At 49.8% G+C, this 24200-nt stretch overlaps 7 protein-coding genes across 7 annotated transcripts; 5 read left to right on the top strand and 2 right to left on the bottom strand.

The window, feature by feature from the left end:
• Positions 1–323: 323 nt before the first annotated feature.
• Positions 324–1182, bottom strand: BO79DRAFT_212140 (MICOS complex subunit MIC10). Its single transcript, XM_025683149.1, has 4 exons — positions 1113–1182; positions 946–1040; positions 583–733; positions 324–508 (listed from the first exon to the last, which is right to left on the bottom strand). The coding sequence occupies exons 2-4, from the start codon at positions 1027–1029 to the stop codon at positions 459–461; spliced, it is 285 nt and encodes a 94-aa protein (XP_025533842.1). The 5' UTR covers positions 1030–1040; positions 1113–1182; the 3' UTR covers positions 324–458.
• Positions 1183–1331: 149 nt separating this feature from the next.
• Positions 1332–6111, top strand: BO79DRAFT_183794 (ribosome biogenesis protein URB2). Its single transcript, XM_025680287.1, has 2 exons — positions 1332–1480; positions 1573–6111. The coding sequence occupies exons 1-2, from the start codon at positions 1463–1465 to the stop codon at positions 6007–6009; spliced, it is 4455 nt and encodes a 1484-aa protein (XP_025533841.1). The 5' UTR covers positions 1332–1462; the 3' UTR covers positions 6010–6111.
• A 1858-nt stretch (positions 6112–7969) lies between these two features.
• Positions 7970–10268, top strand: BO79DRAFT_183792 (nucleobase cation symporter-1 family protein). Its single transcript, XM_025680286.1, has 5 exons — positions 7970–8270; positions 8389–8459; positions 8546–8795; positions 8868–9595; positions 9655–10268. The coding sequence occupies exons 1-5, from the start codon at positions 8171–8173 to the stop codon at positions 10186–10188; spliced, it is 1683 nt and encodes a 560-aa protein (XP_025533840.1). The 5' UTR covers positions 7970–8170; the 3' UTR covers positions 10189–10268.
• Positions 10269–11639: 1371 nt separating this feature from the next.
• On the top strand, positions 11640–13432 carry BO79DRAFT_241454 (putative cytochrome P450 pisatin demethylase). Its single transcript, XM_025685121.1, has 2 exons — positions 11640–11832; positions 11903–13432. The coding sequence occupies exons 1-2, from the start codon at positions 11702–11704 to the stop codon at positions 13287–13289; spliced, it is 1518 nt and encodes a 505-aa protein (XP_025533839.1). The 5' UTR covers positions 11640–11701; the 3' UTR covers positions 13290–13432.
• A 106-nt stretch (positions 13433–13538) lies between these two features.
• BO79DRAFT_205511 (uncharacterized protein) lies at positions 13539–16547 on the top strand. The gene has a single exon (XM_025681860.1). It carries the CDS (start codon positions 13742–13744, stop codon positions 16478–16480), a length of 2739 nt encoding a protein of 912 aa, XP_025533838.1. The 5' UTR covers positions 13539–13741; the 3' UTR covers positions 16481–16547.
• BO79DRAFT_212135 (putative adenosine deaminase) lies at positions 16398–18002 on the bottom strand. The gene is made up of 4 exons (XM_025683148.1): positions 17848–18002; positions 17598–17740; positions 16855–17533; positions 16398–16780 (listed from the first exon to the last, which is right to left on the bottom strand). The coding sequence occupies exons 1-4, from the start codon at positions 17902–17904 to the stop codon at positions 16589–16591; spliced, it is 1071 nt and encodes a 356-aa protein (XP_025533837.1). The 5' UTR covers positions 17905–18002; the 3' UTR covers positions 16398–16588.
• Positions 18003–19523: 1521 nt separating this feature from the next.
• BO79DRAFT_162009 (uncharacterized protein) lies at positions 19524–19820 on the top strand (the record flags this gene model as incomplete). Its single annotated transcript, XM_025679050.1, has 1 exon — positions 19524–19820. The coding sequence occupies one exon, from the start codon at positions 19524–19526 to the stop codon at positions 19818–19820; it is 297 nt and encodes a 98-aa protein (XP_025533836.1).
• Between the last annotated feature and the right edge of the window lie 4380 nt (positions 19821–24200).

Raw genomic sequence — 24200 nt, 5'->3', positions numbered from 1 at the left:
AAAGTCTTTCCGTCCTCTCTATTGTTGTATATATTCCTCAGCCATTACCTAGGTTTGTCTAGAGTCGCAAACGCACGGACCAATCTCCTCCCCAAGCTCTATGAGCCCTTATTTCTCTATTATTTCCATTCGTTCTATACTGATTGGCAAGATATCGGTAGAGTTATCGCAAGAGAGACTCTGGTCTAGACCGAATGCAGTAACCTGGAGAGAACTAAGCCCAGATGCTGTATAATGTGGTCGCATGAAGGGCCTAGATGCTAATGAATAGCTACTATCAAAGCGGCATTACAGATGCCTTAAAACAGTTAGAAGTGGTAGCACAACGATGAATTGAATGCTAAAGTAGGAAAAAGTCTAAAGAGACCATTTCAAACACGACGAAAGATGTTCTTGATGCAGCTCGTTTTCCTTCCCAGCTATACAGGTATCATACAGAAATGGAGGCCCGAGCTACTCTACCTACGCAGGGCATCTCTGACCGGAGAGTCGCCCCGACGGAAGGAGGCTGTAGAAAGTTAGCTTAAACAGTTCCCTCCGGTATTGGAAGAGAAGGGGTTGAATGCAATTGCATGAACGTACAATCAGCTTCCTCCCAAGCACGTCCGGCACCGAAGCCGAGACCAACCCACGCGGGCCAAGCTCTCCGCTTGAAGAGGAGCACGGAGAAGACAACACCGAAGGAGAGACCGAGGGAAGAGCGGATGATGAGGGAGGAGATGGCGCGATCCCACTGTGCATTGAGAACTTCCGTATTAGCCCGAGCACTACTGACTACACTTCCCGATGACATATGTGCGTCTGTCCCGCAGTTGCAATTTGCGGATGGGGTTCTTCAAGGGCGGAGAGGCCCGGCGGCTCCATGGCAGGCCCAGCCAACAGAACATTCAACATCCAGACGGAACAAAGTGATCGATGGAAACTTCAGATGGTGGTGCAAAGTACCTTTTCGTTCAGCAGGGCCTCGCTGACGGGCTTGGTGGAGCGTGGGACCGGTGCGACCGGCTGGGATTCGTTGGAGTCGGCCATGGCGATAAGAGCTGAAAGTCCGAGAGTTAATTCAAAAAAGACCCAAATGAGGAGTCAATTGGATCGACAGGGACCTGACTGACCTTCGGCAACAAACTACAGAAGGGAGGGTTAACTGGTTGCAAGCAAAGGAATGAGAAGCAAGAAAGAGAAGGAGAGTCGATGGGCGGACAAACTGATCGGGTGCGACGTTTCGAGCTCTGCCGGGCTAAAAGGCGGTCGGAAAAACTAGGCAAAGCGCTCTCCGCTTTCTGGCGTCAGTCTTCAACTTTTTCGACTTTAAGGAATCCCTCCTTGGTCCCCGCAGACCAAAAAAAAAATTAACGTCTAGGACGAACCACTTCCCTCGGACTATGTTCGATTTGTGCTGACGCGGTGGCATCGAGGATCTTGGGGAAACCGGTACTTTACGATCTGACTCGTCTCATCCGAGATGCCTTCAGTCGCGGAGGTATGTGTTGGCTCGATATCTTTCAAGCGTTTTCGGTTGTATGCAACTTTGAGTGTTCGGCTAACCTGCTGGGATTATTTCTCTCTATACAGCGCCCGCGCTCCTCACAGGAAGCTTTACTCTGCCTCGAAAAAGGCACCGCGTCTCCGACCACACAGCTTGACGAAGCCGCTCAGATCATCGGCCTGGATCTTGCCCTATGTGCGAGTCACCCTGAAATCAACCGAACCCCTCATGTTCAGAATAACGCCGCGCCGAAGGAGGAATGGGTGCTCCGATGGTTACTGAAAAAATTGCGGGCGGGCAAGAACTATCGCGTCGACTCTACCTCTTTTCTCCTACTCCGACAGTTGATCGACCTAATCCCGCCAAAGACCCTGGCTACGACTCTGAAGGACCAAAAATTCCTCGCTATTTTCAATCAAGCTATTGCCGACCTGGAGGAGGATGTATTCGCAGCGCTGAAGACGGGAACGACTGATTTACTGCCCTCCGATTCGGATTCAAGTCATACCTTGAGCGATTCTCCGCACCGCAATGGCGATTACGATAAGAAGGGAACGAAGAGAAAAAGGGCCGGCGATGATGAGGCAGACACTATGGATGTTGATGACCAGCCGCGCACGCCGATTTCGTGTTTCTTGGCTTTTATTCGCGCACTGGATTGCCTGTATAGCTTGATCATGCTGGCGAATCGGACTCTTGGGGTAGATGAGGTCGCTAGCTCCCATTTGAAGCACGCTTTGAAGGGTGAGCCAGAGCCAAACGCGGTGACGCTGCAAAAGTCTTTCCGACTGGCTGCCGTGATTTCGACGCAATTTTCCCATGCGCGCAAGACGACGGACTTACAGCACCTCCTATACGTGTTTCCTGCGGTCTTGGAGCTGTGGGAACTGAGGTCCTCTCGCCGTGATGACTCAGATAAGGGACTGAGTAATGAGTGCTTTGCGAAACATTGTTTCCAGAGCGCACTCAGACTTCAGGTCTCTGTTCGATCGATCCGACTTGACACCGATGAGAGGGCTCACGTACTGCATGGGGTGGAGCGCTTGATCGCTCTGCATGTGGTCATACCGACACGCGGTGGATTCTACGAGCGAGGAGGTGCAGGTATCGACTATTCAGCTAGTGAACCGGATTGGACTCCGGTTAAACCTATCTCTGATACACTTAGACCTATCCTCTGCAAACCAGAATGCCCGGCAGAGACTGCAGATGAGACCACTGTACAGAAGAAAATCATGTGGAAGACAGCAGAATTGCTCCCGGAGTTTTTCGATATCGCGGTTCGTTCTGTGCCAAGGGACACTTTCCGGAGACAGACACACGAGGCGCCGTGGCTGGAGACTCTGTTTGTTGCTATTGCAGAGCTGGCATTCTCAATTGTTAAGTCTGAGAATACAACCACCTACCTTCCCGAGTTCGTCGGCATTTTGGAGCGTCTCTTCCGTGTGGTTCTTGTCCGTAACGTGCAGTTGTCTCTACATACGTTGCTCACCCACGCTTCCTACACCGGGCTCCTCAAGGATGGCTTGTCGCAGATCGAATGGAATCTTACATCGCTGCTTGTTGAGCTCGGTGTTGATATCTTCCTCCCTAATTCTGGTCTCAGTGACTCGACAAAATTGCTGAAGGCTCTGCTGGGGAAGATCTTCTTGCATTGGCGCAGCGGTACGCCCCAAAGTGACGGCAGCTATGACACCATTAAAAACGGCATTGTTATACCTCTGCTACGTGGTTTCGTGGCCGCTCGAGATTTGCCCACCTTCATGGAGTATTGGTACGAGCAGCTCATCGAGGTTGAAGAGGCACGGTCGCAAAACAAAAATCTGGAGTCCTTTATTGTTTGGGAGGATGATGACGTGTGCAATGCATATGGCGATGTAATGCGAAGTCCCCTCACTCACACATTTGCGGCTGCGCAACTCAAGGCAGCTGCGGTGGAAATTAGGAGCGAGGATGGGAAGATTGCCGACGCGCCCGGAGCCTACGCCCAGTTCGTGATCTTAGAGTCTGGCTTCAGATACCGTGATTTGAGCTTCGCGGATAAGAACGAATCTCTTAGCTCTGTCATCCAGACCGCGGCATCAACGTTGTCGTCAAAGCAAAAGCTGCATTGGCGATGGCGGCTGTGGCGACTCGCTCGAAACCTCTTAGAGAATAATGTCCAATCCACCGACAATGATCTCGGGGTTGCGATTATGAATCTGGTCGAGACAGGTGCAGCGACCATTCGGCGTCACCATAAGGACCGGCTGCAGAAACCTTGGTCACCCTTGGAATGTTTCGAGGCGTATCAATTTACCCTTGCCGCCGTCAAGGGGTCTTTGAACAATGATCAGTTCAAATCACTTACCAGCCAAATAACAGAGCTGGTCAAGTCAATCTCCGACAAAGATGCTTCGGACGCAATTGTCTCACCCTGGAACGGGCGTATCGAGACTCTGAATAGGCCGGATACTCTTGCCCTGGCGTATTTCCTGACACTTGTCAGGAGTCCGGACGTCTGGGATCGGGTTGAGCCTGAAACTAGACGCTCTTTGTTTGGCCATATCCTTTCTTTGGCAACATCTCAGTACAAGTCTTCACCATCGGCTTTGGAGACTGTTAGCCCTGAACTCAGATACCTTCAGGCCTGGGCTGGCGTTGTCTGCCATGAGTATTTGCTCAACGCTCCGGCCATCGCGTCTGATCTGATCTCCGTGCTCTCGAGCCGGGTCAAGGAGGACATCACGAACCGCAAACTCTATGTTGAGAGCTTGCAGAGGATTCCTGCCCCGCTTGTCGTGCGCCGGCAGAGAGCGATTTTGCTGGATCTCTTGCAGGAGGTTATTGTCCAGGAAGACAGCACGCCCGAAGTCACTGTTGGAATGCTGTCATTGATGGCCAAGCTGGCCGATATGCCTAAATCTGCCGCAGCCGTCACCAGCAATTGGGAACCGGTCTGGACGATTGCGAAGGCAGTCACCTTGCAGGGAAGCGAGGTTGATCTTCAAATCATGAAGGCCTTCCGCAATCTGCACAGAGCAGTCATAGCTAAGCTGCTTGTTCTGTCCGACGAAGAGCGTCACAAGCTTTTCAAGAAGATGTACCGCAAGGTCTCATCTAAGGCATCGAAATTACAGACTCTTGACCGTGACTCCATGGACTGCTTCTATCTTAGGATCTCTCTGTCTCAGCTGTGGCACCACCGTAAGCAGCTGGAAAATGTCTTCGAAGAGACGGATCTTGCTGCTTGCCGCCAGAAGGTTTTCGACCTGGTGGTTGCGGAAGTTAAGTCTGTCAAGGATCAGTGCAAGAAACAGCAGCTGGAAGAGACGATCACCCTGATCAAGATCATTGATGCGCTGGAAGACTTTGAGGATCTTGCCACGGACCATGCCGAGGTCGAAAAGTTCCTGTCAAAAATCGAAAGCTACGTGGAGAAGTCGGTTGATTCGGGCTCCTCACTGAGAAGACTCATAAGACGTCGAGTCCTGGCCGGTCGCGGCTCTGAAAAGAGTATTACACAACCTGTGATTCAATGTGCCGAGGCCCTCCCGCTGCAGCACATGTACAGCGAGGAACAGCGGCTCTTCATCCGGTCCACCTCTGGAAGGTTTCAGTCCATGTCCGTGGAAGAGCTGACTCGAGTCATCCAAGACGTGCGGCAGTTAGGCTTTGTTGGCGAGAATGCGGAGTACCATCTGCTCATTGCCGGGTTGGCTATTGCCTCGTTGCCTCCAATCGAGGACAAAGAGAGCCTCACGGCCCAAGAACTATCGTTGGTTTGCACCGCAGTGACCGAATCTCTACCCCGCAACAAATCCATCGAGCAGTTTACACTTGCGACCGAATGCCTCGACATTCTCCTCCGAAATTACACTCGCTGTATCACGCAATGGAACGTCGATAACATTCTGGGAACTATTGCAGTGTGCGCTTCTAAATCAGGACCTTGCATCGACCCCGAATTCGCAGGAACCGTCTATATCCGCCTGTGTCGCCTGATGGGTGTCCTCTTGGGTATCCACCGTCAGAAGCTTGGAGGCCGATTCCACCTCATTCTGCCTGTTGTCGAACGACTGCTGGACTGTTTGTTCGCTCGTTCCAAGAAACGCAGTCGATCCATGCTTCATGAAAAGAAACTCGGCCAACAACCATACTGGCTTGCTCCTTTGCAAGCCTCGCACGCAGTTCACTTCACCCGTCTCCTCACGTCATTGTGCGACCCAACCGTATCCGCAGTCTCGAGACCGACACAGTCCGCAGGTGGTTATGAAGGGTTGACCGATCAGACCAAGAAAGCCAAGCGGATCGCAGGACAGTACCTCCAGTACCTGATAATGGAGTATACGCAGAGTTCCCTGCGCGGCACACTCGCTCCCGAAGTGAAGGCCGCAATTGTCCCTGGTCTCTACGCAGTCTTGGATGTGATGTCGCGCGAGACGATGCGTGCCATGAACGCAGGACTGGACGTGTCTGGCCGGGCGGTGTTCAAGGCGCTGTACGATGATTATGTGAAGTTTGGTAAGTGGAATAAGGGCTAGACGATTGCATAAATTCGGTGGTTGGCATGGCGGGATGTAGATTGCATATAGACATTTCTTCTGTACTTAGTTCAACGGGTGCTGTGCTTTGCGCGCACCACGAAATCCATAATCATTTCGAACATATGATTTGCTCCTAATATGCCCTAGACTTGAGTGTACCTCTGCTAGTCGCTTTACCTACCTGCCTCTCAAACTCTACTACTACTCACGTACAAAAGTACAATGAATGCCTTGTTTTCTTGCTTGAGACTTCAGACCCCCCGCATAAGAAAAAGATGAGAAGCAATGGTAATAAGCAAGAAGAATATGTTAGGTTTTCCAGGATCCAGTTCCAAATTCTCGCACACCACTCCCCCTTCCCATACTACCCTTTACCCCCTCCAAGAGGCTCGGGATGACGTGTATGGCACCGTCCTGAGCCACGTTTTCAGTGATCTGATCGCCAATTTTGACTTCTCGGGAACTGGGATCTGAGTTTGTCGGGGCGAGATAAAGGTAGGGAAGGGGGAATGTTGGTTGTTGGTTAAGGGAGAAAGTGTAAATTGTTTGCTGGTAGTTTTGGTAAGCAGTCATGTAGTAAGTATGAGCGAAATGATGAGGGAGAGGCGTTCTAGACAATCTGTGTGAGGTATATTTTGAGGGATTTCAATGAATGCTGTATTTTCTTATTTTCTTACTTCTCTTTTCTTTTTTTAAGGTTAGTTGTGTTGGGTAGGACTGGATATGTGAGAGTCTCTTTGCGTGTGTAAAAGGTGGTGCAGGAGGGGTTGCAGATGACGGGGAAGGGGTTTATAGTTAGTAGTTTTCGGGGGAACTGTGGATGGATTCTGGTGGCGGTAGTGGTGTGGTAGTATGATGTCGTAGTCAGGGTAGACTGCTAGTAGAGTATGCGAACGGGATTAAAGGTGGCTGTCGAACTACTATTAGTTAAGTGCCTCCGGTAGTTGGTTTAGTTGGTCAATCAATCAGGAATGATTAATTAGCATTACAGACAGTAGTAAGTAGTTCACTAAGTTTTGTTATTAATTTCGATCGCTAGATAGCAATCCAAACTGCATGCACAATCAGGTGATCCCCACCTGACTAGACTATACACGTGCTTCCTCCCCTTTCTGGATTTGGATTCGCAAAGAGAACCTCGGGTTCGACTTGCGGGAGAGGAACCGGTTATCAGCCGACGATGGGGACGGATGAAAAAGAAGGAAAAAGTAAAACAGGAACATCAGCATCTGCTGATGGTTCCAAATCAATCCTTTTAGTTACTCGATGGCATCGAGTCAGCCGGGCTGGTGATTAGATAGGCCCTAGCCACTAAGTGGACCCGTGAACGGCTGTGAGTCGCTGATTGAACTGGGGCACCCCCGGGCTCGGACTGATTGCGGAGGACCAGTGGAGATGCAGAACAGCAGACAAGTCCCGATATCTTCCCTTGAACAACTGATAACGTTGACGCTTACTCGACCCGATCGAGCAATGGAAAATGATTATCGTCCTTCCTTTGTGGTCGGCTCTCCTGGTACGTCCGACAAACGGCCCATGGAGGGCGATAAGCTCGCTTCACATGGGTGGCGCTGTCCAGGTCGATCCCGGCCCTCTTTTGACCAATTTTCTTATCTTTATCTCGTGTCAAATAAGGCAAAGAAAATTAAGAACAGAATTAAGACATGGGTGAATGAATGAATAACTCAACCCCGGGTGTCATGCTGGCGTATCCAGCCATTATCAGCCCAGAATCCATGATGGAACCCGCTCCATATCTGTTCCAGCACCCACCTTGATTGGCCCATCGCTGGGCGATGACGCCGATAGTAGTAGTACCTTCCGGTTCTTCTATGGTATACGCCCAGACAGACAAAAAGTGTTTATATCTCTTCGTTCACCCCCCTGGATTGTCGTGCCTGGACTGGTGAAAGAAATTATTACCTTTTTTTCCTTATCTTCTGTTCCTCCGTGGCTTCTGTTACGAGCATATAACCCTGGTGGTTCTGCTCCCATCAGCCCTAAAAGAATATTCTCCTCCTCCTCCTCCTCCTCCCCCACCCCAAACCCCAACAAATCGACCTACTACACCATACTTAACTATCGATATCTCCCGGTACATACTGTCGCTGTGTTATTCGAACTCTCGACGTTTGTCAACATACCACATAGGCCAGGGATGCCTCGAATCAAAGAATGGATCGAAAAGCTCGAGGTGCCTACGGAGCCCGGGTTGACCAATACTCAATTGATGTTGACGAACCGTGACTTGCGGCCAGGTGAGATCATGAAACTGGCTGGCGGATCACCTTGAGACGCTCCGTGCTTGTGCAGCCGGATTCAATAAGAGGACACTGGAAGCTGACCGTGTGCAAATTTGATTTCCGCCGACTGCAGTTGAACACGAGCGTCGTCAATGGAGATGGTACAACTTCATCGCCTTTTGGATTGCAGACTCTTTGAATATTGTAAGTGTCTCGTGCTGCTGTGGTATCCAATTGAATCATCTTCATGCATTATCCACTGAACTAACACATCATCTCGCACATAACAGAACACATGGATGATTTCATCTTCGATGATTGTCGACGGTCTGTCCTGGTGGCAGGCATGGATTTGCGTCTGGGTCGGTTATTTCATTGCTGCTTGTTTTGTCTGCTTGACCGGTCGCATCGGTGCAGTCTATCACATCTCGTTCCCGGTCGCATGCCGGGCCAGCTTTGGAATATGGGGTTCTTTCTGGCCCGTCTTCAACCGGGCGGCAATGGCTGTCGTTTGGTATGGTGTTCAGGGTTATATTGGAGGTGAGCCTTTCCACGAGAGTTCACAGTACAACGGTTCCCTTCCGGATGAGCGAAGCTAACCCCGAGTACTAGGCGAGTGCGTAACCTTGATGATTGAGGCTATCTGGCCAAGTTATAGAAATATCCCCAATCATATCCCCGCAAGCTCCGGCGTCACCACCAAGGACTTCCTGAGCTTCTTCCTGTTCTGGCTCCTGTCACTGCCAGCTCTCTGGTTTCCGGTCCATAAGATCAGACATCTCTTTACCGTGAAAGCCATCTACTCTCCCATCGCCGCCATCGCCTTCTTTGCCTGGGCCATCTCCCGCGCCAACGGAATTGGTCCCATCGTGCACCAACCTGCTACAGCTCACGGAAGCACCTTGGCCTGGGCAATAGTCAAGTCTATCATGAGCTGTCTCGGCAACTTTGCTACGCTGATTGTGAATGACCCGGATTTCTCGAGGTTCTCTCGGTCGCCGAAAGACGCGCTGTGGTCCCAGCTGCTCACCATCCCGATCGGGTTCGGCATCACCTCCTTCATCGGCATCATCGTCTCATCTTCTTCAGCTGTTATCTTCGGCGGTGACTTTGTGTGGAACCCGTTGACGCTTCTGGGTCAGTTTCTGGATGGCGCCAGCTCCGCCGAGCGCTTCGGTATCTTCATCATCTCGACTGGCTTTGCTCTGGCCCAGCTGGGCACCAACATTTCTGCCAACTCGGTCTCTGCCGGTACCGATATGACGGCCTTGCTGCCTCGATACCTCAACATCCGCCGGGGTAGTTATATCTGCGCCGCGATCGGCCTGTGCATGTGTCCAGTACGATTATTCTCTCTATCATAGTCTGTGTGGCAGGAGAAAAGCTAATAGACTCTTAGTGGAAACTCTCGTCTTCATCCAATTCATTCACAACTTACCTCTCAGCCTACTCCATCTTCCTCTCTTCTATCGCCGGGCCTATGATCTCCGACTACTACTTTGTTCGGAAAGGATATCTGCGAGTGAAAGATCTGTACAGTGTTGGAAATGACTCAGCATACCGCTACACGTACGGCTTCTCCTGGCACGCATACGCTTCGTATCTTGCAGGCATTCTCGTCAATATCGTCGGGTTTGCCGGCGCAGTTGGGCGTACCGTGCCTGTGGGAGCCCAATACATCTACAACATCAACTACTTTTCCGGTTTTGTTGTCTCATGTGTGATGTATTACGCATTGGCCCGACTGTTCCCCCTTTCCGCCACCAGCAGTACGTGGCATGAAGCGGATATCGACGTTGATGAAGACCGTCTGTCCGTAGCGGATGGGCAGGAGGTGTATCCGGAGGATGAGCATCCGACAGGCAAGCCGCTGGACGTCGAAGCTCCTGTTGATCAGAAGCACCCGAAGTCCACCGCTTCATCGGTGCTATGAACGAGACATGACTTTTTCTTTCTTTACTTGTTGATATTGTATTCTAATGACGGAACGCTTACTTTTCCACGGGAAGGTACATATTGATCCAGTGCCATGAACGACCAGAGATCCATACTTAGCAAGGAGTATTCCATCTCATAAGTAGAAGAGTATAGCTATCCCAATCAGGTAGGTGGGGAACGATAGTGCAGATGCGATTCCCCCACTTGGTGGTCCGTTCCGATCGGTCTTTCCCGTTTCGGAAGTCATTGCTCTGCGACGTTCTTGAGGATGAAGCGTGTCCTTCATCACTATCTCATATACAACACTCTCCTTTGACAGATATACCGCGCTGCTCGCTCTGTGGCTGCCAGTGTATACACTGATGAGGTTGGTACTTTACTGTCGAGAGACGGTTATATACTATCGCACATAATTTTACTAGGAGGGATTTGGGACCCACGCTATACAGTCACCCTTGCTCTAACTGTCGGGAAAGTCTGTCCTAGGTACGCTCTCAGTCAATTACTCAAATCTGTGGCTGAGCATTACATATGGGTGTAGTATTGGCATGTGCCGACTTATGATTCTCCTAGTGCTCTACGGTCTAGGATCAGGTATATATTTACGTCGCTTGGGGAGGGAGGTGAAGCCATTGTACTAGGGGGTAGGTCCAGCTCTTGCACCCCCGTCGCATTCTCTTCTCTGTCCCGTCCTCGTTTTTTGTGTTGCATTCATGTTTACCACTAGCTGTTCGCCATTTCTCTTTTTCTTCTGCTTATCCTCTCTACTCTTTTCAAATCGGGGATAGTTCAATGCTAATCGGGCAGTCAACTCATAAGAAGACTTAGTGCAACGGAATGTTCAGCCCAGGCAACATTGCTGGCTTGATCGGCCTGCAATAGAAGTTTTCGAATATCGCTTGCCAGTAAAGATCTGAATACTGAGCGGAATACATGCATAGAATGGTATGATGCGGATACAATTACAATTACTCGGGCTAGGCCTGCTAGTCGATAGATCACGGATCCTTGACGGAGAAAATGAAAGTAGCAAACCCAAGTGCTACCTGTGGCTCACAGAAAGAAAGATTATTCAAGAAATGATGGCCTTACGCGCGTATCGAACAGCTTACAGTATGTGAGCAATATGATGACACTGTACGCCTCCTGAGTGTCGCCTGTCAGTGTTCCCCAGACTTGCCCATACTGGTTAGCGGATCGACAAGCTGACCTGCAGTGCCTGGAGCCCAGGCCCAACTTGTAGAGAGTGAGCGATTCAACACCAGAGTCTTGTTGTCGTCACCAGCCAGACTGATATTATTGATGTTTATGCTAGCGTCGACTGCACTGCGGGCTCTAGGGTGCATCGCACCGATCGCGTGACGTGGCGGGGTCTCTAGCTCTTCTGGTCTTGCCTTACTTGTCTTCTACTCCTATCTACCCGGTGTCTGCTGCTCAGTGAAATCCACACTATCGCCAAACAATCATCGTGTCGCTGGTTCAAACCAGGACGGTCATGATACCCCACAATGGCCTCACTGGTTGTCATTATAGCCCAACTTACAGTGCTCACTCTCGTTAGTCGGATAGTTTACTTATGCTACTTCCATCCTCTGGCACCCTACCCAGGCCCATTTTGGGCCCGCTTCACGAACCTCTGGTACGTGTTCACCCAGTCATTTCCTTTGCGTATTACGGGAGTCTTTGAGCTGACTAGTTGTGAGTAAAAGGCGGTTCTTCACGTTCATGAGCGGCCAACTCCATCTTGCGGAACAGCAACTTCATCAGAAATATGGCCCTGTTGTTCGAGTTGCCCCGAACTGGCTCTCTTTCTCGAGTTTGGAAGGCTTTGAAGCTATCTATGGATTCAACAAGTCCGTCGAAAAGGGTGATTTCTATTCATTTGGACGAAGTCCCAGCCAGCGTGAGGCGAGTATTTTCTCAACAAAGTCGGATAATATTCACCGCCAGAAAAAAAGGAAGGTCTTAGGACCGGCTCTCTCGAGTTCAAAGGTAGGAAGGTATGAGCCTGTTATTGAAGAACATGTAGCCGTCCTATTGGCGCGACTGGAGGCGTCCCGACACCCGACAGGAGAAGGAATTTCAACTGCAAATGTGGCTCCATTGGTAACTCGGTTCACCTTGGACACAATGCTGGAAATTCTGTTTGGCTCGGCTATAGCATCAAACCCATATACTGATAGTGCTGCCGCCGGTGCCATATGCTCGCAGCTTCGCAAGATAACCAAGACAGCATGGAGTTACTCTCTTTGGCCAATGTACGGGTGGGTTATGAATAGCTGGATCATCAATTCCTTGCCTCGCAGCCTTTTCTACAATAAAGATGGTGCACAGACTGGAATGGCTGGGCTCGCGGCTGCCGTTCACAGGGCAATCATGCGGGATCCTCAACATGTCATTCGTTCTCCAAAGCCTGGAATTGTGAAAAGCTGGCTCGAAGTCCCCGTTGACGATGTAAATCGTATGAGACAATCTGAGGTTTTAGCTGAAGCTATGAATATGGTCTTCGCAGGCCCCGGGAGCATGGCGGCCGCTCTCACGGCTATAGTATACCATCTGGGATCGGAAGAAGGACAGGTCTGGCAGGATAAAATTCGCAGGAAGGCAGCAGTCTCTAGTCAGAGTATAACGACTACCACAATCCCCATCGAATTGCAGGCTGTGATGAAAGAGACGATGCGTTTCCAAGGAGTCTTTCCAACGGCATTTCCTCGCGTGATCATGTCGGGTGCTGAAGGAGTCATTCCCAGCCTGTTAACACCGCTACCGGTCGGTACTACAGTGTCTGCGAATACCTATGTCCTGAGTCGGTCGCGCGAGATCTGGGGTGACGACGTCGATGAGTGGAGGCCAGAGCGATGGACTGGAGGTGCTGAACACAGGCGGCAGATGGAAACAAAGTTTGTAGCCTTTAGCAAGGGTCCGCGAGGCTGCGTTGGGAAGGACCTGGCACTGATCATAATGGCTAAAGCGATGATGGGACTCATTCTACAATGGCAGATCAGAAGCGTGGGCAGTCTGCGAGGAAAGAGCTGGCTGGAAATGCAGTATGACGACTGTTGGCTGGAGCTCAGACGATTATCCACAGCGCCGTGAATGGCGGCCGACGATGACTCGGTCGGCGCGTCGGGATCCCTTTTTGGAACGTCGGGGTCCCTTTTTGGAACCGACAATGATCCCATTATGGCATTCTACCGGACTGAGCTCTCTACTGGCCATTTCAATCCGTTACAATCGCCTCGAAAGCTTCGCCGTCGAGATTTCTGCCTGAGTCACGGGGTCCCACATGTGGCTATTTATATGGAGCATATCGCTCTTGCTCCGTGCCGATCATCCTCAATCGATCGATCCCATATTTTACCTCCCTGACAAGATTCTGCTCCCAGTTATCTGACAGAAACTTGAAATTCTCAAAGGATTTTACTCCTCCTGTACTGGTCTCTATTGTTGACCTACCATTCGGCTGCTGCTACGTCCTCATCACCAAGTTTGGATTATCCCCTCCTCGGCCCTCTTAAAGCACCCTCACCACCGTGCTTTCGAAAGAAATGTTGTCTGGCGGGGCACTTCCTCAAACACTGGGATCCATCACTGCAACCAAAATCAATGAACTCTCCAAACAACGAACGCTTTTCGAGAAGCGAAGAGCAGAGATTGTACAAGCTGCCGAGGATGCTCCCAGTCTACGATCAAAGGCCCAGGTCCTCCTGGAAGGGGTGACCAGGCTCAAGGGATTCCCTAATGATGCACTTGACCAGGAGGACCTAGATACGGACGGTTCATCGGATGAAGAATCTGCCGTTGAAGATCAGACTGAGCGCGCTATTCACGCTAATATTCGTCGCTTTCTTCTGCAAAGCAAGTATGATCCTTCTGTCTCAGACCGCAGCCTGAAAAGTTGGATTTCCCAGCTCGAACAGGAGCTTAGCTACCTCGAGCTAAGGCATAAGCATGCCGACTTCTATAGCGAGCTAGTCACGGAATGGCTGCGTGACTTCGAAGAGGTGGCTGCTTCTAGCTCGGCATCGGACAAGGACGGGTCGCAAGGAATGGCTTTCGAGAATGTTGGTCGGTCAGAAATGCACGAACAGCGAGCCACATGGGAGACTCTGGTCTTCACAGAGGCAGATGTAGATGGAATTGCCATTAAAGCATACCTTGACGGTCTATTTAAAGCAACAACACCCTCACAGCAAGCATTGAAGCAACTGCGGGACGCAGTCAGGACCTTTGGAACTGATTTTGCCTCGAAGAAATCTTGGCTCGAGGTCAGCGACCTCAAGTGGGTATCGGACTCATTGCTGAAGTCCGATTTGCTCACCAAGGAAAAAATGGCTGTTCTGAAGGAGTTCATGCGCAACCCGGCAGTCGCCCAGGAGGTGGTAGATGTTCTCAATATGCGCCTTGCTTCTCTTGACAACTGGAGCTGGCCTTCAGAGGGTATCCCAGTGGAGATGCGTCGCCAGCTGAATGGCAAATACCGGGTATACATGGACGAAGATCTGCTGGATAGCCTCATGTTCGAATACCTGGGGATGAAATGGTCAGTGACATTTCGATCTGCTTTCAACTCGTTTCTTGGCACACCAGCTTGGAAGTTTCTTCGCGAACGAATCCCAAGGCGCGAAATGTCGCGCCGTTCTCGATTCACGGGGACGAATGCCAAACGCCTTGGTACAACGAGTGTAAACGATCGCCGAAAGGAAACGTACAAACAAGACTACTTTATGAGCCTCCTACCTTCCTCGGTGGACGCGAATATGGACCCATATGGCGAGGATGCGGAGCCTGATAACGCAAAAAAGAACCCACTGGGAACGAAGCACTCACTGCTACATCTTCTGATCACTGAATCACTCCTATACACCTCGTTGCACGGCCAATTCACCGCTATTAGATCTGATTTCAAATGGTTTGGACCCTCTCTCTCGCACACCACCATACTGGTGGTATTGGAGTACTTCGGTGTCCCACGAATCTGGCTGGACTTTTTCCACAAGTTCCTAAGAACTCCGGTAACTTTTGCACAAGATGGATCAGGTGCCTCCAAGCGAACTCGGAGCCGAGGGATACCCATGAGCCATGCGCTTTCCACTTGTTTTGGGGAGGCCGTCTTGTTCTGCATGGACTTTGCGGTTAACCAAAGCACAGACGGGGCTTATCTATATCGGCTGCATGATGACTTTTGGTTCTGGGGTCACGAAGAGACTTGTGTCAAAGCCTGGACTACAATGGAAGAATTTACCAAGGTCATGGGCTTAGAGATAAACGAGGAAAAAACGGGAACAGTGCGCCTGAAGGGCAAAGATGCGGCAGACCATCATGGGCAGCCAACTGACTCTCAGGAAAAGGAACCGTCAGACCCTCTGCCTGAAGGAGATATTCGCTGGGGATTCCTGAAGCTGGATCCTTCAGAAGGTCGTTTTGTCATTGATCAAGAACAGGTCGACAGCCACATTGCGGAGCTACAGCGCCAGCTCTCATCCTGCAAGAGCGTCTTCTCATGGGTCCAGGCATGGAATAGTTACTTTGGACGGTTCTTCGCTAACAACTTTGCGAAACCAGCCATGTGCTTTGGGAGAAGCCATATAGATATGGCCATATCCACACTGAGTCGTATTGAACGAACTTTATTTCCCGGAACCTCCAGCGGGGTGACCGACCACCTGCGCCAAGTAATCGCAGAACGATTTGGTGTTAAGGACCTCCCAGAAGGGTTTTTCTACTTTCCTGTAGAATTCGGTGGGCTGGAGCTCCTGAATCCTTATATCCCTTTCCTCGCTATGCGCGAGAACATCAAAGCAACGCCTAAGGGTCGGCTGCATAAGGCCTTCATGCAATATGAAGTCGAGTACCATGATTGCAAGCGGCGATTTGACGAAGGGACTTCTGCTGAGCAATCTACTTCGCTGGGAACTGAACTGGACGATGACGTGGCTGACATGACTCTGGAGGAATACACCCGGTACTCAGAAACTCATAGCCGTCCACTTTTGGAGGCATACACGGAGTTGATACGTGTGCCCAAGGAGATCAGCATCAACCTGACGCCAGAACTGCACCGAAACCAGATGTCTCTGGACGCGAGCGTTACCAAGGATACTAATGGTCGCAACGCGATCTCGGATATGTGGTATAGCATGTCAGCATATTGGCAGTGGACGGCAGAGTTGTATCAGGAAGAGATGGTAAAGACTTACGGAAATTTAGCAGCTGTGAATAGGGAGTCTATGCCCCTGGGAGTGGTCAAGACGCTAAAGGAAGGCAAGTTCAGATGGCAGAGCTGATGATGAGGGTGGACTTGCTTATATCTGTATATTGTTTCTTGCTGGTATACTCCCTTTTCCAAGGAAGCTTTGTGTACATGAATGAAGAATAATAATTCCGATCAGCGGCTATGTGCTGTAATGTGCCTCGAAGTCAGATAGTAGGCGTTGAAGACGGTCTTTCTCCTTTTCGCCTCCGAAGATCGCATCGTAGGATTTTCTGCAGATGCCCAGCACATCGGTCCGCGTGAGCTGAAAGTGCTCTGCAGCTAACAAATACTCATTCGATACGGGACTGCAGAAAAACCCTACATCGTCGGTCTGCACCAGTGTCAGTTGGCGGTTCGTGTAAGAGAATAGGGCGATAAGGAAATATGATAGTAGCAGAGACTCACGCAAAGCACAATCGGGCAATTCTGATGTCTCCAATACCCGAAATGATGATCCAAAAAGCCACCATCAAACATTTTTGCGTGCACATTACACGACATACACAATTCAAGTCCCAACTGCCTCCTTGCAATCTCCCGTTTCAGCTCTTCAGGCACATGAATCACATGGCCCAGCCGGTCCGGCTGAAAGTCCAAGAGTGTCTCCAATTCTCCAGGAGTTGCCGCCTCCCTCATTTCGGCGAAATGCACAGTCACGCCTAGTCCGTTAGCTTTGGCTTTCGCAAACGCCTCCCGCAGCACTGAAACATCACCCTTGGTTGGGTTCCCGCAGACATCGATGCCCACGATGCCGCGGGCGCGGTGGGCTAGTGCCAAGTCTACAATTTCCAGGGCCTCAGCAGTAGTGTGATGGCCCCTGTCCAAAGCTAGAATCAGATATACAGACATCTTTGGGGAAGTGGGGGATTGGTTGGCCTGAAAATCCGATATTGCTTCAAGGACGGTAGTAAGGTATTCCTCCCGGGTGAAGGAGGAGGAGGGGGATGCACGGGGAATGGTGCGGAGTTCAAGGTAAGTTACGCCGTCGTTTTGGAAGTCGGTTAGCACGGAATGGGTGGCGTAGGTGAGGCTGGCAAGATCATTGACCAGATTGTAGATTGATTTGTTGAAGGACTGGAAAAATCTGGAAATTAAAGGTTGGTGGGGAGCGTCTTCAATGCATGTATGAGAGTGGAGGGACTACCCACGTTTGCAGGGAATAATCAACCTTCCCAGGCGGCATGGTTATCCATGGATCTTCTATGTTGATGTCAGGGTCCTGGGCCTTCTTCTTGAGCCAGATCTCATGGAGACATTGGCGGCTGATACTGCCGCTGAGGTGGGCATGGAGCTGTGGGACAACACACATTAGTGATCAACCTTGATTCTGTTTCTTCCCTAGTGCTGGAGAGTCGTTCTATTCGATTGAAACGTGTTATGCATGGGGTATGTACTTGCCTCGATCTTAGGGAGGGATTGGGTGAAGGCACGATCGACCGCTTTCGAAAGGTCCATAGTCGATCTTGGTCAGGTGTCTATTGTACACGGACTTGAGGATGTAGATCTATGTGACTAAGTGGCTGTCCGTCTATCTTGTTGAATCTGATTGATGGATGGAGGTGGAAGTTGGGAAGAAGGAGGGGGAGTGCAAGTGGGATGGAATGAGTTGGCGAGTTCAGTTAGTTGGGGAAAGAGCAGGTGACTTTTGCTGCACTCGTGGTTGCCCAAGGCGCCGTTCTTGACTTGTTGCCAGTTTACGCCCACTATCGACCATCTTGAAGCTATGAGTAACAGCTTGAAACAATATGCCTTCTGATTCGAAGAGATGAGGGTTTACCCATCGATACAAAAACTGTCTATTGGCCCTTCGCCGCCGTGACTGAACCAATGACCAGTTCCGACTACCGCTCAGGCTAACTATATCTTGTTTGAAAACCAGGAAATTGCACACAGCACACAGCACACATGCTGCAAGTGCGCTCCATCCGCTATCTCAAATCAGGTCTCTCAGTCGCTCGACGCATACAAGCTCCACATGGTGCCTAGAGCCTCAAATTAAAACACGGCATATAAACGAGATTCAAGATCCAGCGCACGGCCGTCCTCCCGAGACCGAGCACTTCCGACACGGGTCTCTGACGTGTCAAGACTCAAAACTCTTTCCATCCGATTAGTCCATTGAAATAATCCGACAAGGAGATACGGACAACAATAAGCCGTATGGCGTCAGATTGTTGACACCGTTTAGGATAGGTTTGAGTCATGGGGGTCCTCCGATGAGCCGTGTGATTCCGCTATCTACGAAAACATTTCGTGTCCATCGTCATGAACTAACTTTCGCGCCGGATAGACCGATGTCGTCTATAAGGCCTGCAATAAGCAATGATCCCACCAAGCACTTTTCATGAACCTCGTTCGATTCGTGCTCACATCCCATGGCATGTTCCATGGCCCTCTATGGGTGTCAGGTGTCTGTACCACCATCAGGCGATTGGCCAGTTGATTTTGCTACTATTTCTCGCCAATCTGATTTGCGATAGAATTGGTTGCCAGTGGCCTGTGTTACCAGGCCCACTGATAGCGTATGCCTCACACATTTTCGATCAGCGCGACTGATTGTTGCGTGGTTCTAGCGGGCGTTATTCTGCTGCTCGTAGCCTTGTAGGTGCGCCTCAACGTGAGATATAGAGTTTCTGGCATCATCTTAGCTGGTGATATCCAGCCCTTTTTCACATTGGCTATCTCTCAAGAAGCGGCATATATATGCTTCCATATTCAAGTTTCGTATAGATTGAGGCCCTGTGAATCCGTATAACGTATCTTTGATTCAAGTGGAGATTCGCGGCAAATGAACAGCCTTGCAATCAAACCGGTCCCGGGAAGCATTGCCGTTGAGCGTGAAAGGGACACAAATAAAAAATACGCCTTCACAAGTGGCGCGACACTTGTCAAAGAGGCACAAAATCCCAATGTAAATTAGAGTCTAACTGCCGTGATACAAAGCGAGAACAGACATAGCAAGGCAGAAACCGTCTCTATTTGATACGCCACGCAAGCACTTCGGCTTACTGCCCCCCAATTAAACCCCGTAGCTCTAGCAAACAACGGCTTGCGCTCAAAGGGAAATTATAGACATGAACGGGAGTGACACGTGTCGCGAGGCAGTTCCTTACGCTAAAGTAGCACTTGAAGGCTATGCATTCACCGGCGCAGGAAGGTCAGGCTACCTGCATACGCAGCATCCAGTGACAGGGAGAGTCTTTGTGGTACGCACCGATGGCTGCAGTAGTAGCACAGGGCAAACCGGAGCCCAATCTGATAACGGCAAGGGCGGCCGGCGACGCCGGGTGAGTTTTGTTCTTATTGGAGTGGCAGCATATGCTGGATCGGGAATCGTCCCACCTAGGGCCTGTCTGGGGTCGTTCGCTTGAGAGTTTGACCACGGTAAGCTGGATTGGAGTGAGAATCTGCGAAGCGGAAACAACCGGCTTTGCAAGAGACCGTACTAATCGTGTATCTGGCCTGTATTTTGTATCTCCACGGAAAAGGCAGACCCGCAGCTCAGTTTCGCCTCCGTCACGGCTCTCTGTAGGCTTGTATCGTCTGGCCCGGTTCTCGAAGGATTCGAGAAACCCATATACAGACGACTGGTCCAATGGAAAATTGGTGGATAGTGGGAACACGGAATAGCTGTCTCCAGTTTTATTTTTAGCCGATGATCCAGCTTAGGGCCAGGAAACAACGATGGTTGTGTGCTGTGAGTTAATGAGATGCTTTCAATAACCCTTAATAACTGAAACTAATTCACTAACTAGTTAGTGAACCCTGAGTGGGTCACGATTCCGAGGCGAGTGCTTGCCCTTGACATAACGTCATCAGTGCCATACTGAAGTTCAATTCAGGATCATGAAGGCTGCTCACTGTTGAAGATTGCGATATATTTATGACTATTCTGCCAATGAGTACTTTTATGGGAGAGACATCAAAAAACATCAATGTTATGGGTGGGGCTCGCCGGCCTTGTCCGTCTGGGATAGGTTTCGCAACTAAGGAGGGGCAACCGGAACATTACGAACCTTGACAGCGTCTTTGCAATCCATGAAATATACTGTCGGTGGAGCGTCTTGATGTCAATCAGGTGGATGATGTGAGAACCCAGTGGGTGCTTGGAGCGGAGGAGAATATTTCCGTTCGAGTCTCTTCGGTGCCCAGTTCTTAGTCAAGATCAGATTGGTCCCGAACAAAACCGCATTAGTTGTTGTAGGCAAACGTATCCAAGTACTATGTATGAACGACACCATTAAAGGATCGATTTACAAAAAGTGAGTAAGACGATTTGGTTCGTCAGTCAACATATATTGTGCTTATGAGGCCTCCGAACTTCGAGACAAGTCATTCTGATTCTACTGTCAGTTCCTCTTCAATTCGAAAGCGGACTCCATGTACAATTTCCTGCTCGACCTACTTGTTCGGTCTGCTAGGGTTCGCTTCCCTTAGCTGATGTGCCGACAGCATAGGCTTTCACTAACAGTGCTCATGATCGCTATGTCGTGTTGGAAAGCAGAATGTGAGAGTCAAAGGGGGAGTCTGAATGGCAAGCAAGAGCAGTACTTTAGAGTCGTCACCCCCCAGAAAAGAAAACAAATTCAACTTCACCGAAGCATTGGGCTCACCGAGGAGTTTAAGGTGAGTCAGGGATTAGGTGGGACGCCATTTTTTCATTCCTTAAGCGTCTGGTTTCCAGTGACGGTGATCAGGCATCTGCATGCATCCATAACATCACTACAAAGCAATCAGTATTTCATATGGAATGCTCCCTCCTGGAATTTCTATAGCGCCTTGTTGCGGGGGTGCCTGGAATTGTAAAATATGCCTCTGTATATCGCACACGAATGTGAAACAGAACAGGAACGTCTTCATTGTTCAGTAACTATGCAAAGCGACCCTCTGCAATAATTGATGCGGTTCATCTCATACACGATGGCCATGCTGTCCCGCGTGTATTTGAGAGGTATAGAGGAGTAACAGTGTGATCTCATGATTGAACAGCCATGGTCATCAAGTGCAAACTGTGAGGTCGCGGCAGTATCAAAGACACAATCGACTCAGTCGAGCAAGACCATTCAGATGACCGCAATGATATTTTGATACACCGTCCCTGGTCCCAATATCTGGATTTTCGCGATGAATTGACACAACAGATAGTAAAGTACCTAGTAGAAGTTAGCAGTTGGGGCTAATCCCGTTTAGTAGTAGTCCTCCAAGCCATTGAATTCAGATTTCCGGTCGAACAAGTCTGTTGGTTGAGAAGTCGTATTGCCACTGCAGTGGGCCGAATCGGCCGATGCCATTAGTAGTAGCCTCAATTTGGGGCCAGGGACCTGGACCAGGGTCTTCTTTAGCACTATGCAAGAATAATTGTTGCCCCAACCCACTTGACCCGGGTATTTTGTACGGCACGCAGATTACCGGGCAAGATCCCCATTCATTCGAATCGAGGGTGCCAAGTCAGAATGTCTCAGAAATTATTGGGGTCCGGTCCGACTAAAAAAAGTTGTATCGGTAGCCTATGTCACAAGCGATGTTTCTAACTTTCTCCCCAGACGCAGGAGTGTACCCGCTGCTGGTATGCTTAAGCGGCGGGACTCAGACCTGGTGCATCAAGGCAGCCAAAGAACTATATCCCAATGCGGTGCTGATACGATCGGTGGCTGAGATTTGAGGAGAGAAGGACGGAGGAGAAAGAGAAAAAGAAACCAAACTATCGACAGTCACGAGGCTTCATAATCGATGCTGAATGGAATTGGCAGTAGAGGGAGGGCCTTTGCCCGTGCGTGCTGCATAGTCAATTGGAAGGACTCATTCGACTATCAGCAAGCCACAACACGTTATCTGGCTGGTTGGCTGGCTGATAGGAAGGATTATCCATAGCAGAGCCGGATAGCGGCATTGTTGGGATCAAGACCGAGGCGTTGGCCGAATGACACCATGCAGCATGCGCCGTGCGACCGGGGATTGGAAAGACCGAACGAAGGTTGAAGCATCGAAGACGCATCGAAGGAACAGGCTCGACGAGGCTCAGCTCAGACGGTTTCCACTCCTACAGAAAGTAAAGGAGTTGCATCTTACCCCCTCTATCGCTAACGACTTGTTAGTATAGCCTTGCCTGCCCCCAATACCTACAAGGATGGCCGTACAGGATATGCAGCCTCGTTCTACAGGTGTCCTGGGGCAGGCGACAGGTTTATTAACTTTAGAGTTTCAGGGAAAAAATAGAAAAGAGGCCGAAGACGGATTAAGGTACGGCAAGACTCACTATGCCAAAGTCAAAATGCTCAAGGTACTGTGGTTGTTACTAATGATGATGCTCTATGTAATAGATTGTATTTTGAGTGTATGAGAGCTCGTAACGAGCAGCAGTAATTTTCAATAAAGAGCGGTAATACCAGCATCATCTGTTATTAACCAGCCACGGAAATCATTACGGCACATCATGGCAAGACCCCGGTATAGGGGGCGCAACGTTCCACTCAGTTGGGAACGGCTCTCTCGGCCGCCTTCTCTTTGAACCTCAGGACAGACATTGACGTTAGTAACTTTGGGTACCCAGTCTAAATACTGCAGCCGGCCACAGCAACCGAAAACCTTACCACATTTCCAACGTGATAGATAACATGGATGGCAGGTAACGAGTTCTCCTCTGAATAAAATCAATCATGAATATTTTGCAAAACGCTCTTCGGGCTTCCTCAGTGCTACTATACAAGTGATACTATCTTCATGACATATTGTACCACAGAATTAGAAGGTTTAGACGAGGTCCCTTAGGGTTTTGGAAGAAGGACGTAAAAGGAGAGGAAAAGTAACAAGGGACCTCTGGTCTGACGATATGAATCGCGGGCTATGGATGGGACATGCCCTTCCCGTAGGATGAGTAGGGCAACCAGGGTATGATTAATTCTGTACAAACGAGCCATAACTAATACCTGTACGATAAAGAAACCCTGATACGAGGCATACTGTAGCACCGGCAAGGCGGAAACATGATCAGCCCTTGAAATTCCCATTTGACTCTGTGTTTCAATCACCGCTCAGCTTCTTTTTATTTTTATTTTTATTTTTATTTTTAGGAATTTCCTCAAGAATTTACAAGTGTATATCTCAGAATTGCTTATAACATTGAGCTCCTGCGCCTTTATCTCCCTTATTTGACCGACTCGATAAAGCTGTTCTGGCGCACGTCTCCGACTAGCCGTCAGTACTATGATGTCATCGTTTCACCCGATTCTTTGCGTAAAGTAAGAATCTGACCAGTGACAAATTGTAGCGTATTTACTGTGCTGCTCCCTCATTAGTATTAGTAAGGATCTACGAAGTAATATGTGCACAGATGCTTTGATTTTCAGTCAAGGCTCTAAGAGGATTGCATTACATCAACTAGATCCTGCTTTTGGTGTAAAGGGGGGGGGGTTTAGGGAGGCTACTAGTCGGTCACTACTCGACATCGTGATAATAACCACACTTCCTTTGTTAGTACGGCTGAAAACGGCCCCCATACCCTCCAGTCTAGTGCAGTAAAACATAAGCATAAGGGGTAGCAAGGGTCACTTCACACTGCATCAGCAGCCTGTGTGATCGTAGCAAGGAGTTCTCGGGTGCGAGATCCTGAGCGAAAGGAAACCGCAATCGAAGGCTTGGAAGCCTGTCAAGAGTGGGTCGCCGTTTGGAAACAGCCCCACGAGGCAGTGATATTACCCAATCACAGTGGCTGCTTGGCATCATCCCTGTGAAGTTGGTTGCCCAGTAGGTAT

This window comes from Aspergillus costaricaensis (genome assembly GCF_003184835.1).
Source record: "Aspergillus costaricaensis CBS 115574 unplaced genomic scaffold BO79scaffold_67, whole genome shotgun sequence".
NCBI classification, from domain to species: Eukaryota; Fungi; Ascomycota; class Eurotiomycetes; order Eurotiales; family Aspergillaceae; genus Aspergillus; species Aspergillus costaricensis.
The sequence above is the reverse complement of the archived record's forward strand: the minus strand, read 5'-3'. Positions and strand labels throughout refer to the sequence as shown.